Here is a 19,485-nt window from a genome sequence, read left to right on the forward strand (position 1 = left end):
GCGGCTCACAGGGGTATAGTGGTCTTGGTGCCCATCTGCTTGCTAGGGTCAGCTGAGACATGAGGTGGCAGTCGCTCTCTCCCCAGTGGCTTCTCAAGGTAAGGTCAATGCTGCCACTAAGTCATTTGCTTCCCAGGACCCCATGACATGGGAGCTGGAAGTGAAGTCTGGGTCCCCCGACTCTGAGACCACTATCCTACATTGGGCAGCCTCTCATCCCTCTGAAGCCAGGTGCTGACCGACCAAGCTAGTGAGGCAGTGTGTGCTTCCCAGTGAAAAGAGCAGGACAGACTTCGTGGGAACAGCCCCAAAGCACAAGGCTGCCTAACCTCCATGTCAGGGCAGGAATATGGTAGCATCTGCAACTATTATTATGCTGTAGGTACCCAGAGCATTCAAGGAGTCTACACCAAAACCTGGGTAAGGGAAGAAAAGTCTCTATACTCCAACACGTACTTATTCACTGTGTTTTCCCATACAGGTCACCCAATGAGGTGCCCCTACTTCAAGACCCCCTACTGAGCACTCTCAGGGTCTCCAGGGCTCTGGCTATGGTGTGAAGCTGGGCCTGCTGCTGCTGAAAGAATATCATTCCTTAAGGAGAGAAAGGAGACCATACAGACAGTTTGAGAGCAAGCATTAACAGCACTGTGGGGTTAGACTCAGGGACAAGCTTAGTCCCTGACTGCAGGGACTCAGGACAACTGACCTCATCCTGAGATTCCTTTTACAAGGATCCTTTGGACAGACCAATCTTGCACCCAGATGTGTGTTTTCTGGGGGAAGGGGAAGCGTCTGGCTTTTGCCTCTGTACGACTCAGCACCAAGGTGCATCAGCACCACGGATAGCTGCAGTTAGGGTAGAGGCAGCTCTTCTAAATCTCAGCCCCATCCCACTCCAGAGCTCACAAGGACCGAGACTGCCACCAGAGCTAATGAAATGGAACACACCAGACAGAAGCCTCCTGAGTTACTCTATTGGGACAAAAAGACAACTCAACAGACCCGTCTTTCTGCTCAGTAATCCCCACTACATTTGCGTCCAACTGAATTTTTTGCAGGATTAGGCATTTTCCCCTTTGTTCCAAGTGCTTCTGTATTTTGAGACAAGCAGACACAAGTACACCCTCTCTCTGTCTCTCTGACACACACACACACACACACACACACACACACACACACGACAGAAGAGCTGACATCAGCCTTCCAGGTGACCTTGCCTGCTTATGTAAACAGGCTCTGCACAGTCTAACTCCCATCTTACCTTTTCAAGCTTGCCTTCTTCTTCACAGTGGAGACACTGAGGTTTCTAGGAGCATCTCTTAGCCCAAAGCTCTTAGCCACATGCCCAAGGTGTAGTGACCTGACATGGAAGATAGGCTTCAGCTCCCTAGGGTAGGTAGCATAGGCTCGGATGAAGGACTGCAGAGCTAGAAGAAAGGGGGAGGGGAAAGTAAGTTAGGGGTTCTGAAGTCTCAAGGCTACCCACCCCTATGCTACCCTCCTTTACCTTGCCAAGAAAGAGAACAGAACCAGGACAATTACAACACAGGTAACCTGAAGCCACACTTGTGTATGTTCTTAAAATCTCTAAAGGGCTGGGGAGATGTTCACTGATTAAGGGGACGGACTGTTCCTGCAGAGGGCCTGAGTTTGGTTCCCAGAGCCCACATTGGACAGCTCCTAACAGCCTGTAACCCCAGCTCTGAAGGGATCTGATGCCTCCCTAGGCAACTGCACTGCCTATGCATACCACACACAGATACACATGCATATACCTACAAAACAACAAAAGTTAAAAAAATCCAAACAAAAAATTACAGCCAAACTTACTCAAAAATCCTCTAACATTTGTTTTTACTGAGGAGTTGGCAACAGTCCAACAGGGCAGGGCCTATTTTCTCTTTTGTCACACACAGTCTCAAGCCTACAACAGTGCCTGGCATGTAGCATGTAGAAAATGTTGATCACTTAGTTTCTTCATTCAATCTGTGACCAACATTTTCTTATGAAAATTCTTAGATATTTATATTAGAGAAAAAATCAGTTATTTTTGAATAGTTAATGCACACAATCATGCCAAGGAGAAAGGATATCGTAAAAACTAAAATAGTGCAGGTAACAGTTGACCTGGGTACCCGCTACCAGGCTGGAGAGCCCAGTTACAGAGCTGCAGCCCCATTTTGAAGTTAGAAGGAATGAGTTCCTTGTTCTAGACCCCAGCTGCAGCTAGAGATGATCTGGACTCCATTCCTAAGTGCTAGAGCTTTGGCTGGGCCCCTGTGCTTTACCCAGACACCCCCCTGGGGACAGACTCTCCTTTGTCTGGCTCCTTGAATATTCCACAGAGAAGGTGTTGTGCTGTCTCCCTCTCCAGCAGAGGGACAATCTGCAATGTACTCTGCCCATCACTGCTCTTTGAGTTCCACACCCAACTCCTCTACCAGGAGGGCTGGCACCAGCCCTGGACCTCTGAGGAAAGAGGCATCAAGCACCAGCCTCCCTCACCTGGGTGGTTGAGCCACTGGACTGGCAAGTTTGCCCACAGCTTAAGTGTAATATCCCAGCAGCACCTGGAGATTGCCGTTTATGAACAGTAATAAAAAGTGTCATTTTAGCAGATCAGCTCCTGGAAGGATCCTGGGAATCCATCAAAGCTCTATTTACTGAGCAAAGTGAACTCCTTTTCCCAATCGATGAGAAATAATAAGCACAGCAACTACTCTGCACCTCTCTCTTAAATCTGTGTTCACTTCCCTTCCAATAACCAGGGACCAGCTTTTTCAAAGAGCATCTTTAACACTTCAAATGGTCTGCGCTGTCTGGAGGGTTCCGACACGGGCCCCACCCACAGTTACTCACATTCTCAGAGGAACTCACTGGCATTGCAGTGACCACCAAGACCTGACTCCTCTACTTCCCTTTCTTCGCCCAATCCCAACACTTACCTCTGGTCTAAAACATCCCACCGAGCCAAGCTAATCCAAGAGTCCAGGCCACCCCAAAGTCAGCCCATATCTCACTTCCTGCCACTGTTCCACATAAGCAGCTGAGCCCTGGGTCTCTGCCTGGCTCACAACCCTCCTCCTCCATAGCACACACTTCCAGGAAGCAAGAAAACAGATATATATCTGTCCCAAGAGATGTAGGTGCCCAGCTAGAATCTTTACAGGGATAACAAGCTGCTGAGCAATGGCAGGAAATGTTTACACCCAGACATGGGCCCAGGCAGCATTTCACACTGCATATTTAACTAAACCTTAGTGTCCTCCAGGTTTAGTGTCACTGGGACAGAGACAGCTGGCTGTCCTTGCACACGTGCATAGACTTCCATGTTTGGCTAACTCTGAGACAGCAGGGGCAGGAAGTGGTTCAAGCTGGCAGTGTCTAGAATGTACAGAAGGAATAGGGCTGTGGGACCAGCACAGCAGAAAGTGGAGAACTGAAAGGAGACGTTTATTCGGGGTGACGGATGGAGCTACAGGCAATGAAAGTTGAGCATTTTAGTTGCCGGCTCTTATTTCCAGGGAACTATTTAAGGTGTATGAATTAGAGGGAATCTGTCTAAAATAATCCACTTGGACACCTTGCCCTTTTTTATTCATGGGCATCTGAATCAGGAATGGGAATGTCATACAGATCACTCCTAGGAGAAGGTGGCAAAGGAACAGTACTGCAGGCTGGAAACACTCCTCCTGCCCACATCACAAGCCCTATCTAGTCCACCACAAAGGTATACATACCTATACCAATTATCCAAAGGACATGAGAAAAGAATGCCTTGTTATGGTTCTCTTAAAAGACAAAGTACCTGGCAACGTGCCCAGCCAATGCCTTTCCACTGAGGAGGTGAGGAGGTAAATGTATTATTACGACCAAGAAGTGTCCCTTCCAAGCACAAGTGTAAGAACCACACGATTCCTACTCTGCAGGAAGGCCAGAAGATGGAAATGACAGACTCTGGAAACAGGGGCATGTGTAGGCAGAGGACTCTGCTCACCAAAACTTTCCTTCAGAGTCTAGACTGAGAACACATTACAACTACTTCTGCAGCCTAAGTCCCTAAACAACACACAGAGCAGAGGAAAAGAAATGACTGTTCTAGAGACCAGCAATAATTAAACTGACTATTAATAACGATAGGGTCAAAACATGCAAAATGCACACTTGGCCCAGTTTCTACCTAATTTTCTGCCATAAAGGCAAGGCCAGCTGCATCGTTATTTATTCATGAGGCAGGTTCTGCAATGTCACAAAAAGGCAAGCAAGCTGGTTGAGGAATTTGTATATGTAAACTGAAATGCAAAAGGTAGTATCAACTTATGGGGTACAATGGCTTTTCATATGTCATGGGTTAAGTTCCTTTAGAGCGGCAGATGCAGACACATTCCTCCAAACCTCCCAGTCACAATCCTAAGTAATAGGAGAAATTAGTGAAGGTCCCTGTGTCCCAAGATAGGTGACTAAGGTCTAAGGTGAGGGCAGCTGGTTCCAGCCCTTACAAACCTGGAGTGAAGATCAGTTGGCAAACAAGAGCAATGACCTGTGGACTTCCTTCTTGTGTGTACACCCCCACAAACATGGGGAGCAGCTCTGCTCCTACAGCTTCAATAGACTGCGGATGGCAGACACCCCCATCACAATCTCTGACAGCTGCCTGTTGCTAACTTTCAAGCAACTATCCAGGCACCTACGTAGGGCAATCTTGCCAAGGTACAGGAATACCACCGACACAGCCAAAGTGGATGGTGTGGCAGGCATCTTTCCATGGCAACGTCACTAACGATCTGAATTTAGCTTCGGCAGTCACCTTCCTCCAAAGGTCAAAATCGCAGTGACAGTCTTTGGCTCCTCTACAGGGAGGTTCTCGGGAACTATGGGGAATTGCTGAAGACAAGGTATTATTTGAGAAGTGACTAGAAGGACAGACACCAGTTATATATGGCTGGCAAGGATAGACTTCCATTACATGCAGTTCTGTTTGAAGTGTTTTGACAACCAAACCCTGTGCAGAGTTTCTCCTTGTAGCCCTGGCTATCCTAGAACTCACTCTGTAGGACAGGCTGGCCTCTGCCACCACGCCCAGGTTGGCCATAGGTTTTAAAAGGTCACTTGGTGGCCGTGTGAGAATTGACCCTGGGGTAAGATTGAAAGCTGGAGATTGGGTTCCAGTGAGTAGCCATCAAGCAGTAGATGAGAAAAACAGAGCAGTGATGGCTATCTGAAAACATCTGTTTATCTTTTAGTTGCTGCTGAGGGCAGAGCTTGGAAGCCTTGTGCTCTCTGGGTAAGTGCTCGACCATTGAGCTGCATTTCCAGTCCTGCCTCTGCCAGCCTGTCCTACAGAGTGAGTTCTAGGATAGCCAGGGCTACAAGGAGAAACTCTTGTCTCAAAAAAACAAAAACCCAAAACCAGAAAAACAACAACAAACAAACAAACAAACAAACTCCAAACCAACCAACCGAACCCCTTTGGCCCCCTGAGCCACACCTTAGTTCAAAGCCTACTTGGGGTAACCCTACAGACTTCAGAGCAACCCCCCAAGCCCCACAAGATTCTGCCCTAGCTGACCCACCCTCGACTACATCACCTTCCTTCCTTTAGAACATAAATACTTATCCCAGTTTGCCTTGCTGAACCATCATATTCTCAGCGAGGCTTACTCTGACCTCTTTACCAATCACATTCCAGTCATTACACCTGCTGTCCCTTTCTGTAGTTTGGACCACTATCTAAAATACCTGTTCACTATGTTACTATCTCACAGCTACTCCTGTACCTTTAACACATTAGTTTATAAAGCAGAGTTTGTTTTCCACCCACCTCCTCATGCACTGAAGCATCTGGGACAGCACCAAACTCTAGTAACACTGCCAAATAAATTACTTTTAAAAAGATACTTCTATCTGGGAGTGGTGGTACATGCTTGTAGTCCCAGCACTTGGGAGACTACGGCAGGAGGATCTCAATTTTAAGACCTGCTTGGGCTACATATGTAGCACGACCCTGTCTCAAAACTAAATGAAAACTATTTTTAAAAGAACGATAGCCAGGCTTGGTAACACCTTCAACCCAGGCATTCAGCAGGCAGATAGATTGCTTGTAAGTTTGAGGCCAGCCTGCTCTACAGAATGATTTCCTGTTTAAAAAAAAAATTGCTTCACTCTTCTCAAAAATCTCAAGGAACTCCCAAAAAGAACTGTGTACCCTTGGGTCTTTTTGTTTATTTGGTTTTTGAGAAAGGGTTTCTCTGTGTAGCCCTAGCTGTCCTGGAACTTGTTCTGTAGATCAGGCTGGCCTTGAACTCAAGAGATCTGCCTGTCTCTGCTTCCTGGTGCTGGGATTGAGGGTGTGCACCACCACTGCCTGGCTCCAACTTGGATCTTTGCACAAATTAGTCAGCAGCAGGAACATTCCACTAGGAAAAAGAGTTGGAGATTCTAACCACACTCACTGCTCAAGATGAGCTATTAATTCCACCCTTAACACCAGGATCCCAGGGGCTAATTTATCCTACAAAGGGCCCGAGAATTACATCTATATCACTTTTATGAATCGCCTTTTCATGGTCTACGGCCTGTCCTCACAACCATTCTCCTTTTCATTTGTACCTTCACACAGGAACTCCTTAGGTCTAATGCGTCCAGTCCTTACCTTCATCTCCAATTTCCATCCCTACAACTATTTCTGCCAACATGTCATCTCTGTTGTCTGGTGTTCAAAGATAGGAAAAAAAAAAAAAAACAGATCCCCAAGATTCAAGCTGTTGGGTCAGAGCTCTAGTCCTGATATAAGCCAAGATAAAGCCTCATTTGTGCGAAAAATGGAGATGTATGAAATTAGCATTTAATATCACTTTAAAGCCTTCCGAGCCTGATTCCAAACCCTGCAGAATTACTGCAGAATGAAGGCTTTGATTGGTACACAGAAGTCCCTGGATGTCCTCTCAACCATGGAAGTGTGTGGTGAGGGGTGAAGCCAACACCTTGTGGGGCTACCCCACCCCCAATCTCCTGAGAATTCCACTGACCTTTCTTTGCCCAGGAGACCATCCTCTCACTGGAGTGCACATAATCTTCAAATACTGTCTGCAATACTGTAGCTCGTTCTCGGATTTCCTGGGGGCCACTGGCATGGGATTTCTGGGAGGGTGACGGAAGGATTAAAGGAGAGGCAGAGTTGAAGTCAGGAATAATGAAGCAGTTTATAATAGATTTAATAACAGTAAAATCACACGGTAACCACCCAGGGGCCAACGAGGGTAATCCTTTCAATATTACTAGGGAAAGAAGGGAGCTATAAAGATGTTAAAGTCAAGCAAAGATGAGGACGGCGTTAAGGGGAGCAGAGCAGGTCTATTTATTTGTTTGCCTACTTTCCTTCATGACCTCTTATCACTCATGTTCAAAGTGAAAGACCTTTGGAGGTACTCTGGAGTTTTCCAAGCCTAATTCTGGCATTTTAAGCAGTGAACACATGCTGTTTTTAAATAACTCTTTTCCCCTTAGACTTTCTTCCTTATCCCCCCACCCCCCCTCCCAATAGTAGAAAAAAGGCATTTTTTTTTTTCCTTAAGACCATTCCAGTGATCTGCCTAAAATTCAGCCTTACAAGGCTTTATATCCCTGAGTCTTGAGCTTGCTCCCCATTCCTAGAGGTTGGTTACCAGTGTTTTAGGTTTGCTCCAGAAGCCTGTGACCACCACGCTAAGTTCTGAGGGCCTATTAAGAAGGCGGCTTTTCAGTAAGCCACATTCAAAGGCTGCCTTAGTCCCTGCAGCCAGGAATACCACTATAGCCACTGAAAACTATTAATAATATATATGACCATTTTCATCTTTTAAAAGCCCCAGAGAAAAGATGTCTTTTAAAAATTCCTTCTAGAAAGTAGTGATTTTTTATTTCCTTTATCTCACAACAAACAACAGCACGAAGAGACTCTAGCCTAGGAAGGTAGGTCACCCAAGTGCAGACACTCATGTAAAATGGCTACAGAGCCCAGACTCCATCCTCCTTTGTAGAACCCGGGCTTACTCTCTGCCCTCAGAGGACAAGTGTGGGCACCCGAGTCCCCCTGTGTCTTTTAAGGCTGGAGAGGAAGAACAGAAGGGAGAGGAGAGAAAGCCTCTTTTTGGACGGACAGACGCTCTTCTCTGCATGAATAGACTTTACAACACGAAGATGTTTTGGTGTAGTCACATCACATCATCCTGCTACCTGTTTGGCTGGTGACAGTCTAGCTGATCTCACGGTACCTGGTCCCCAAGGGTTTTATCCACCACACTGTCAGGAGACGCGCCACCGAGGAGCCATGTTACCAAAGTGGACATTTGCTATTGTCATTAGCAAGGATCTCTTCACCTCTTAACTGATGGAAATGCAAACTTTTCTGCTGTCCTCCTTTCATTAAAGCCACCTCAGCAGCACAACTGTCACCTTGCCTGCATTTTTTTTTTTTAATATGAATGTGAAATTAGTGAAGATGCCCTTTCCCCTGGCGGACAGAATCCTCTGTTATTAAAAAGTAAAGCACTTTAATAATGAAAACTTTTTCCTCTTTTTCCTGTGTTTTAACTGTTTAAAATTAATGAGAAGGGCAGAATGGTTGTCAAAGCGATATTGAAAGCCGGGCAGCCAGGACCGAATAAGCACAAAAATCCCTCTAGAGTGTTAAATAAACAGAGCTGCAGCCCTCTCTGAATCCCTCTGTTGGTTATTGTATACATTCTGTAACAGCTCTCAGAATAGATCTGAGAGCCAGGGAGGCAGAGAGGTTTCAGAATTCCAATAAAGGCCTCAAATTAAAGACAGCCTGGTGCGAATTCCAGGAGAAAATTAAAGAGACCTCAAGCTTAAGTGACAGGTGACTTGCTTCTGTGTCACAACTGTCAGGGGATTTAGTGATAATATGGCAATATATTACAAAGGGCTTTTCTTATTCCCCCCTTTAGGTTTCAAAATGAGGCATCTTTTCTTCCCAACCAAAAAAAAAAATTACATATATATAATGTGAGTGTATATACAAGTGAAATGTGTAGAAAAATGATAAAATCAGGCTTACACAGTTAAAATGATGAGGTCAGTTTTAGTGAAACGTATGAAAAGTTAATGACAGAAAACAATATATTTAGGAAAAAGCATGTCTTACCCCCAATTCCAGAAATACTTTCAGACTGCCCCTCCCGAGAATGAATGAGGTGATTTTTGGTTGTGGGGAGGACAGTCTAAATTTAAACTGGAGACGGAATGGGGCAGAGTTCGCAGTGCCACGGCAGCCCGAGACAGGTAAACGCTCCTGCTGTAATGAGAGCGGGTCAGAGCCCCAGGCTCGTGAGCAGGGAGCATTGCCTCCCCCCCCAGACACAAGCTGGCGACGGTTAATGAAGCCAGCCTGCAGCTAGCGGACCCCGGGCAGTGGAGAAAACATGCTTCCAGCCTTCTACTGGCTCTTGGTGCCCCTGTCTGCAACACCCCACTGATCCTGGAGACAAAGACCATGAGAAAAGATGAGCTAAGGGCTCTGATCTGATTTTAACACTTCCCAATGCCAGCGACAGTTTGGGAATTTTACAAGCAGAGCTCACAGGACAAGACAAAAAAAAAAAAAAAAAAAAAAAAAAAAAAACTTGGAGGAAAAACATGCTGCGAGAGTGCACACTCTCCATAAAAACTTCACAACGCCCAGCAGCCAAGAGACAGACACCTCAGAGAAAACTAGCCTGGACCACTGTGTCAGTGGAAAGTTTTAGGTGATGGCAGTGCTGGGCAGGAGTGTGTGTACAGTGGAGGCACTGTGCTGAACAGCCAACTTCCAAGATATATTTAACTAAATGGAAGAATTTTGTTTTAATCACTTTCCTGCCAAGCTAAGCTTCACCTCGTGGTCCCCAGAACCTTCTGAGTGCCTCCCAGTCAAGCTGAAAGATCAAATTTATTCTCTTTGTAGGAAGGTGAACACTCACACCCAGACGCAGCTGTATATATATTTCATACACCTAAATATGAAATATACATTTTACAGATGCTTCACTCGCTTTCTTTCTGTTCACAGAAGTCCAAAAATGTGTGTGCCAAAGAGTCCAAAAATGTGTGTGCCAAAGGGACATTTACCATGGGCTCGAGAGGAGCTGGTGAAGAAGAGGGAGGGGCATGGGAACGAGGTGCAGCATCTGTAGGCTGGCCCCTTGTGCCGCCGCTGCAGAGCTGTCTGCATTTCAAGGGGAGGGTAGCCAGGACAGGTGTACTTGTCATGAGAAACAGAACAGAAGCTGGACCAGCATCCACTGCGCCCTTCCAGGCCAGAGCTGTGTGATCAACAACACTGCAACTTAGATCAGGCAGTCTTTCCTTTGAGTTAAAAAGGAAACTTGGTCCTATAAGCTAGGTCTCAATAAGTGTGACGAATTTAGTTTTCCAAGTTAATCATACCTGGCAATGTCAGTGAAAACCCAATCTTGCTTAGCATTCCCTCTCAAACAAACAGCAGTAAATCATAAAACTAGAAAAGCATCCAACTCATTCCTACCAAAAGGTGGGAGCCAGGTGGGCTGGGGAGATGGTCTTCGCCCTGGAGAACTCATATGGTTGGAAGGCCAATGAGCTCTTTCTGCTCGTTTATTAAACTCTCAGGCAACCTCAGATATGGGCACTCACATTCTCCTTCTACAGACAGGAAGACAGTTCTGGAGGAAGGAAATCTGCCCAAGGCCACAGAGGTCGCAGTGACGAGGCAAGGACTCGAGGCCAGGCCTTTACAATGGCTGCTAGGGCTCAGGACGTCTTTGAGGCTGGCCCAGTCAGAGAAGGCTTAAGGAGAAGAACTCATGCTACAAGACCACAGAAGGTCACATGTTAAAATGACATGGCCAGTTGCTGAACGGATAGAGGGAAAGGGGAAGGGGGGCACTGTTCACACAGACACAAGGATCACCTACCTCCCTGGAGAGAAAAGACTCAAACCAAAGCTGTCCCAGAAACAGACTACAGAAGGGGTCTGAGCCAACTTTTCGGATCTCACTTTGTCACTTTGCAGCCAGTTCTCATTTCTGGAGGGCGGGCAGATGCTTACACTCCATTTATAGAGCACTGGCAGGAAAGTGTGGCGGCTACACTGTACAGCCCTCCCTACTTCATGGGATACTTGGTGCTTTAAGACCTTTTCACACTGTCCTCTACTCTCCTTAGAAGAGCATGTACACCTCAATTTTACACCTCAAGAAGCTGAGGTGTGCGAAGGCTCAGGACTCCTAGAGGCGCTGGCTGAGAAGCTGACCAAGCTGCTCTTCACCCACTCTCAACGCCGCATTCCCCACAGCCACCAAGCTCCCTGCTGACACTATGGAGCTGGACCCAGGAAGCAGCTTGAAGTAGTTACAGGAACATTAAAACATAGAAACTCTAAGCACAGTAGTTACAGAATAACAGGTGTGCAAAGACCACAGTACATCCGTGTAACAGATGCTCAATCCCTTAAAAATAGACCAAGCTCACTCTAGTATGGCTGTGATGTTTCTTTCCCATGCAGTCACTTAGAACAACTTGTTGATCAACTGCATCCTTTAACAGCCTTTTCTAGTCACAAGGGTCTGTGGTGTGGTATCATTTACTGACCAAACTTCATCTCTGTGGAAACATCAAAGATCTACTTTAAAAAAAAAAAAAAACAGTTCAGTGTGGAGTTTGGAGTGCAGTTCTGTTATAAAATGAACCTTGGGTACATTGTCAGTGCCACTGGAAAGAGCATTTCCAGCTGGTCATGTGGGCATACCCGGACACTCAGCACTGGTGAGGCTGAGCCAGCAGTACCCTGAGTTCAAAGCCAGTTTGGGTTACATAGTGAGACCCTGTCTCACCAACAAAACAAAGAAACCAGGCGGCACTTGGGTTCCCCTTCTGTGCCGTGGTTAGGCAGTCCGAGTGGGGGCACAGGGTGAAGCTGACAGAAGCGCTCTTGAACCTATCTTCAAGGTTGCTGGCTTCATGGTCTGTGCAGCTCCTTCGCTCTGAGCATCATTCTCCTGACCTAGCAAACAGGTCCTAGCTACCTCCCGGGGTTACTACAAAGATTTACTGGGGCCCCACTCAAAACTACTTGCTGACATAGACTCCCTTAGGTGTGCTCTGGAAAAAGAGAGCTTAAGCCAGGGCCTGGCAAATCTAGCCCTACCTCAAAGGCAGTATTGGTCCAAATACAGGCACCTGATGCATGAGAGGGATATCTCAGCCTGATCCAAGTGACTCTGATTTTCCCACTGCATCACCAGGCCTCAGAAAATAAATGTAAAATATTCAAGTGATTAGCCAAGTCGCATAGAGCAATACACATGTGCATATGCTACACTGAGCAATGGACTGGGGGGCGGGCCCCAGAGGCAGTAGGGAGGGGATGCTCAGGTCTGCAGGCACAGCTAGCTAGCTCCATATGGAGCTGCATGAATAGTAAACAATTTTTCTTCTTAATGATCTCAACTTTACCCTTCCTCTGTGGACAGTGCACTCAAATTAAAAAATGGACAACCTAAGTGTGTCTGAAAGAGAGACAGAGATATTTATTTCTTCCATTCTGCTATGGATGGACAGGTCTAGTCAGTGGTCCTCGCTGATGATCTGGAGAGGGGCTACCACCTGGGTGAACTTACAATGCTGGCTCCAAACTCAATGCCCTAGACCTCCTTTCTGTGGAGCCTGCTGCTGCTTGGCGGTCCTCCAGAATGGACTGGTGCCCATTAACTGGATGAGACTAGCAAACACATGGGGGGCGGGGGAACTAAAAAAACCCTGAAAAACAAACAAACAAAAAAAACAAAACTACAATCAAATCTGACTTCATCTAATACTCATAATCCTTAAAATGTACATTGTTTGGCAGAACAAACAGCCCACACATGAAGTCCCCACACCCCAGATCAAGATATGAGCCACTCACCTGGGCTCCCTTCTGTCTCCTTTTAAAACAAGCATCCTTTGTCAGGATAGCCAAAATATCTTCCATCTTAATCTCAGAAACACTGTAAGAAGAGCACATGGAAGTCAGCTTTTTACTTTCCCGGAGATAGCACAAATTCAGATGTATAAAACTGGCCCGTTCTGAAACTAGACCTGAAGTACAAGCAACACCCAAGAAGAGACAGCCTGCCAGTGAGTACCTCAATTGGTACAGGATTTGCTACCACACCCACAACCTGACTTTAGCCACCAAGACCTACACAGTAGGAGGAGAGAACTGAATCCCAGAGTTGTCCTCTGACCTTCACACTTGTTTACTGCCCCCCCCACATACAGCATAAATAAATGTTAATAGAAATTGTTATGAAGAAAAGGATAATTTTCTTTCTCTTCCTTCCTTCCTTCCTTTTTTTTTTCTTTTTTCCAGACAGGGTTTCTCTGTATAGCCCTGGCGGTCCTGGAAATCACTCTGTAGACCAGGCTGGCCTCAAAGTCACAGAGATCCGTCTGCCTCTGCCTCCTGAGTGCTGGGATTAAAGGCGTGTGCCACCTCCACCCAGCAAGGATGACTTTCTTAGGCCTTTAGATGTCTGATAAAGGGAAGGTAGCAAAAGGGCCGAGTCAGCCAGTGTCCCATACTTTCCTCTCTCTGATGGTCCAAAGCATGTTACCTTACCCAGGAGTTCTTCCTTCTTTCTGCCCACCCATCTTGCTCCCTCCCTTTCCTTTTCTTCATCTACTTTTTTGGGGCAGGGTCTCATGTACTCTAGGCTGCTGGCCTTGACTCACCATGGAACCTCGATCTTCCTGCCTCTACTCAGTGCAGGGATTACAAGCAAATGTCACCATGTTGGTCTCTGCCATTTTTATTTACTTGTATGTGCTTGTGTATGTACATGGACACATACATACAATATGGCTTGTGTAGAAGTCAGAGAACAACTGCAGGAGTCAGGTCTACCATGTGGGTCTTGGGGGTGGAACTCAGATCAGCTCTGCCTTGCCAGTCTTCTGCCATTACTTCTTACTAAAGCTTGGTTACTAACACAGTAGGTTTGCTTCCTGACCTAATACTTGGACTTGAGCAGACAAGGAAAGAATCATTTCACATAGGCTGTTAGAAAACTCCTTAACTACTGGGCCAAGAGCACAGTGATGGTGGTGAGTGCCCCAACTCTATCCATGACTCCTCTGTTCTTTCTCTATTCTAGAGAGTCTCTGATCCTCTTGTCTCTTCATCATTCAGAGCTGAGGACCAAATGATCCCTTAAACCTAGAGTCACAAGCAAACTGTTGAAGCCAGGAGTCAAAACAAGAGACTGTAACTGGCCACTGAGGAGAGTCTGGCAACCCCAATGCAACAGTGACTACATGGCCATGGCTCTGGAGTCAGGAGCAACATGGAAGCACAACCAGAGACAGGAAGTGTGAGCTGCTGAGCTCATCCTCCAGGGAAAGGGAAGGAGGAGCTCCAGGGGAGAGAAACAGATCATGAAAAGACAAATGATTTTGTTGTATGTTTCCTTTTTCCTTTTGGAAAATGTAACAGCAAATTAAAACATGAATGGCAACCTCTTCCCGGTGAAGACAATTCTCTCCCTTTCCCCAGCAGTTACTCGACAAGGCTATGAATGAAAATACCACATCTGACAATCACAAACCCGAGACGTGTCAACTCCTCCTGAGCCCTAAGCCCAGCCCCCATCCTCAGCAACACACAGTCCTGTGCAGGAGAGATGTCTCTACAGCAGGGAGAGGTAGCTGCAGGAGCAGAGGGTTAGGAAGATGGGAGGTAAGGCCAGGGTACCCTTCCCCCAGGAGCATTTTGTCCTGCCCCCAAACCTGTGAAGCACAGAGACATACGGTGGCTGAATTTGCCTCCTACACCTGAAAACCCAATGGTGGGAAGGTGCACTTGTGCTCTTCTCTGTCCCATTTGACTTATTGGTTACCTGTCGGGGAGGAGAGTAGAGACAGACACCCAAATGGAAAACAAATGTAAGAACCTGGAGTAAAGTGAGGTGTGGTGGCTCACAGCGACAATTACAGCATGTGGGAGGTTAAGGCAAAAGGACAGACAAAAGCCCAAGGCTAGATCGGGCCATGTGAAGAGTTCAAGGCCAGCCTGAGCTACAGGATAAGTCCTGTCTCAAAAAGGAAAACAAGACAAAACAACAAAAAGCAACTTTGGGAGTGGAATTTTAAAACACACACACACACACACACACACACACACACACACACACACACACACACACACGGGGGGGGGGGGAGGAGAGAGAGAGAGAGAGAGAGAGAGAGAGAGAGAGAGAGAGAGAGAGAGAGAGAGAGAGAAAGGAAAAAAATGTGATAAATGGCAGGGCAGTGTTGATGCACACCTTTAATCCCAGCACTCAGGAGGCAGATGCAGGTGATCTCTGAGTTCCAGGTCAGCCTATTCTACAGAGTGTCCCAAGACAGCCAGAGAAACTCTGTCTTGAACCACCATCCCCCCAAAACCTAAAACAAATAAAAAGTGATAAAACAGCCACAAAGCCAGTCCAGCCATAGAAGGCAACTGTAGCCACCAAGTTTAAAAGACTTCCTCCTAACCTGCTTCTGAAGAACAAAGTAGATCTATCATGATTATTTCAGTCCTATGGACAAGGAAAAGACAGGAATAAATACATCCAGCAAAACGTCATTTGCTTGATCTAAGACACACATGTTCTGCTGAAGCCTTTACATTTTAATAAACCAGCAACGACTTTCTTAGCAACATACTTAAGCAGAAAGGAACTAGCACCATAAATAAGTGGAAAGGACAGGAAAACAAAGTCTGAGCACTCAGATGGAGGTGGCAACAACCCAGGGCACCTGTCTCTTGCCCAGTATGCTAGAGTGAATTGTGAGAAGAGCTCTGAAGCCCCACACAAGGCAGGTGGCAATTTAGCAGCTACCCAGCACCCTACTGCCTAGTTTTGTGTTCTCAAGCACGAAATGTGCACATACCCCCTCCTCTAATGCCTCCTTTTTAATGATTAATGTGCCCTTTAAATTTCAGAAATGTCCCGGGCTATTTCTTTCTATTGCATATAATGTGATTTTTCTTAAAAAAAAAAAAATAAATAAAAATAAAAATAAAAAAAAAAAAATTAAAAATTCAAGTCCCTCCCCTTTGGAGACAGTGTGTTATATAAACCCAGGCTGGCCTTACACTAAGTGGCTGATGACCTTGAACTTCTGATCCCCCCCCCCCAAGTATATTGCAGGTCTATACCACTACTTGGTTATGAAGCTCAGGGACTGATTCGTGCTTATTAGTAGCAAGCACTCTACCAACTGAGCTCCAACTCCAGCTCTTACAATTTACTCTTTCTTATCAGAGTTCATTTTAGTTTACATTAAGTCAAAGCAATAGCCTGTATACAGATATCAACAGAACTGTGATGCCTGCTGCTCCCTAGTAATCCAGGGTCCAGTAGTTATCTAGAATGATTATGTCTAGCCATGAGACAGGTGGCAGCAAGGAGGGACCCTCATCCTTTGTGACTGTTTTTATATTACTCTGCAGTCACTCCCAAAGAGCTCAGCTCCTTTCCTTCTGGTCCTTCCCTCTATCATCTTTCTCAACACTCTTGTCAAAGCCTGGCCTCCCTGTGTCTCTTCTTTCTTTTCTTTTTTTTTTTTTTTAAAAAGATTTATTTATTTATTATGTATACAGCATGTATGACTGCAGGCCAGAAGAGGGCACCAGATCTCATTACAGATGGTTGTGAGCCACCATGTGGTTGCTGGGAATTGAACTCAGGACCTCTGGAAGAGCAGTCAGTGCTCTTAACCTCTGAGCCATCTTTCCAGCCCCTATGTCTCTTCTTTCATGTAAACAGCACAGAAGTGCTGACATTCAAGAGGACGGTAATTACTACATCTTTAAAATAATTTGACTCACTAACAATCCCAATTTGAGTTAGTCACTGTCCCTTTTCAATTTTAAGTTCATTTCTGAACCCTTCACAGAAATCAACTTGAATGTGCTTATTAAAGAAAAGTCAGGACAAGAGACAGCAGCACCTATGTTGTTAGCTCTGGTAATTGACACATAACACTTGTAACTGTGGTCCCTCATCTTCTGAGAACTGTGACAGAGTGGACAGGCCTACGGTGGGAGCACCGTGGGCAGGCAGTGGGAAGGGCTAAGTGAATGGACCCTGCAGGTCTAGACTGGAAGGAGGGAGAGGAGCTAGGGAAAGATGGGCTGCTATGGCGCATAGTGATTCTTTCCGGTGACTGGACTGCTCTGGGCCCCTTAGCACAGGATGCTGAAGATGCCCTCTACATGTGCACAGATTGCAGACAGGAGAGCACTACAATGCTTTGTGGCTCTGTCTGGTGAGAAGAAACAGGGAAAACCAAGACCAGCTCCATCAATGGGCTTCCAGTTCAATTCACCAAGACTCCCACAGAACCAGCCTAGCAAAAAGGCAGCCCAGATGCTGAGGACCACTAAGCACTAAGAAGCCCCAGACTGGAGGTCTCTGAATCCAGGCAGAGACATAACCAAAAGGAGAGATTAACTGTCTGAACAACATAGGACCTCTCCTAAGTGAGATCAAATATGTGCACCTCCATGGAACAAAACCACTCTTTCACTTGACAGATTATTAAAATGAGGAATAAGGCAAACAGAAGGAAAGCCTGAGCTACCTTAATTTTGGCCCATTTGAATGACCACCAGGAACAGGTGCCCACTTGTACACAACAGAGCTGGTGCACTGTCTCAGCCCACAAATGCCCATACTAACAATCTTGAAAGTTCTGAGAAATCTCACTAGACAGAGTCCTGCCTGCTGGGAAATGTGGCAAGAGTTGGTAGGACAGCCATACACAGCTCTGCAAGTCTGTAGTCAGTCCCACCGGCATCCTTGGACCAGGTCCCCAGCAGTGTTTACAACTTTGTACAGGGGTAGAGAGTGTCCTTGGAGTTTCAGTTTTACATAAAATGTATGACTGGTCAAAGAGGAAAAGACAAGAATCACCACATGCAGCAGCCCACAGAGACACACAGACACGCACACAGCACAGCATCAGTTCTCACAGCACCTGAGCAGCCAGTGAGGCTTCTGGGCTTGGCATGCATCACACCACCACCTTGGGCAGACACATGGCTCTTCCAGGGCTTCCAAATAGACTTGTATCCATCACCTTGTCATGTTTGAGTAGAAGAAATTCTTAAAAGTAGATCTGTGTCAGACCCCTCATGCCTTTACAAGCTCACTGTTAGAACCTGTGACTTCAGGTGTCAGAGAACTTATAGAAAGCCAGACAAGTCCCTTAAGTGGCCCAGGCCAATCATTTCCGTGTGAGCTTCCCACAAGGACATGAGGCCAGTAACTGACACCACCACACACAAGAAGGGGGCTGCAGATACACAGTCAGTAGCCTTGTTCTGACTGACTGCTCTGAGGATCCCTTTCCTTCATGAAGGGAGAAAACTGTGTGCTGAGCAAATCACTATTATTTCTTTAAAGACAAATCAGCACTGAAACTGTGAGATGCTAAGCACAGGGTAAAAAGAGCATGAAGAGGCCTCCGGGAGGTGGCTCTAAGGGCCTGCCTCCTACGAAGAGCTGAAAAATCTGGGGCACAGGCCACCCTGTAACTTACTGGCACTGCAATGGGAACTGCCAGGTGAGGGTTTCAGTTTTTGCCACTGGCTATTTTGGAACTCATTTAGGGATCACAAGGGTTAATGGCTCTTCAGCAGCTTACAAGGCCTATCCACTCAAAAAGTGACAGAAAGTTAATTACATGAGATCAGCGAAACCCCGTTCAGGTTTCTGACTCACTTGATTTTGTGAGAAGCCAACGAGTTGACATATTCTGCCTCTGAAGGAGCCAAAATGAGCAAGCTGCTCCCATGACAGCCAATCCGGGCAGTTCTTCCAATCCGGTGAATGTATTCTGCAGGTGAAGACGGAGCACTGTACTAAAAAGGACAACACAAAGGAAGGTGTTCATAGATCAAGGGACTGCCACTAACTGAAAGAGCAATACCTCTCACCTGCCTCCAGGTACCCTGGCTACGGCTACTCTAACACAACCGGAAACCATCATTCAACCCTGAAGCTCCTGGCTTCACTGAACTAAGGCTCTGACATAAAAATGTGAACAGTGGCCAAGTTTCAGATGAATAAGACACGTCTTATCCAATGTCTCCTTTTTAAATGTACTGCTCTACAGGCCTCTTCATTTTCCTATTTGCATCTTTTCACTGAAGTGACTACAAGGTGAAATGTAAGCAGGTGGGGTAAATTTCTCCAGGATGACCACATGACCTTGGCCTACTTCCTTGGTAGACATAGCAGCTGGGAAGCGGCAATAGCGGACAAGAGGCGTAAGGATGAAGGGCACCAACCACTGTGCTGGCAGAGTCCATCTCTGCTGCTGGCCCCAGGGGCAGGCCAACCATCTTGCCGCAACTCCACTCCGTCCCAGTCGAGTGGGGAAGTAAACAGTCCAGATCAGACAGGGCAGGCTTCTGCTACGGGGAGCGCGTTC

At 46.4% G+C, this 19,485-nt stretch overlaps 1 protein-coding gene across 3 annotated transcripts in view; it reads right to left on the reverse strand.

Annotated features, from left to right (window-relative positions):
- Positions 1-19,485, reverse strand: part of Ddx31 (DEAD-box helicase 31) — a 69,438-nt gene that overhangs the window by 12,446 nt on the left and 37,507 nt on the right. Inside the window, exons 16-19 of one of the 3 annotated variants that reach the window (XM_028883329.2) lie at positions 18,774-18,913; positions 12,926-13,007; positions 7,032-7,143; positions 1,265-1,430 (exon numbers count right to left, since the gene is read on the reverse strand). In XM_028883329.2, coding sequence (XP_028739162.1) covers positions 1,265-1,430; positions 7,032-7,143; positions 12,926-13,007; positions 18,774-18,913 — 500 coding nt within the window. The other 2 variants (XR_005091312.1, XM_037204630.1) reach the window with 2 other exon arrangements.

This window comes from Peromyscus leucopus, chromosome 4 (genome assembly GCF_004664715.2).
Source record: "Peromyscus leucopus breed LL Stock chromosome 4, UCI_PerLeu_2.1, whole genome shotgun sequence".
Lineage (NCBI taxonomy): Eukaryota > Metazoa > Chordata > Mammalia > Rodentia > Cricetidae > Peromyscus > Peromyscus leucopus.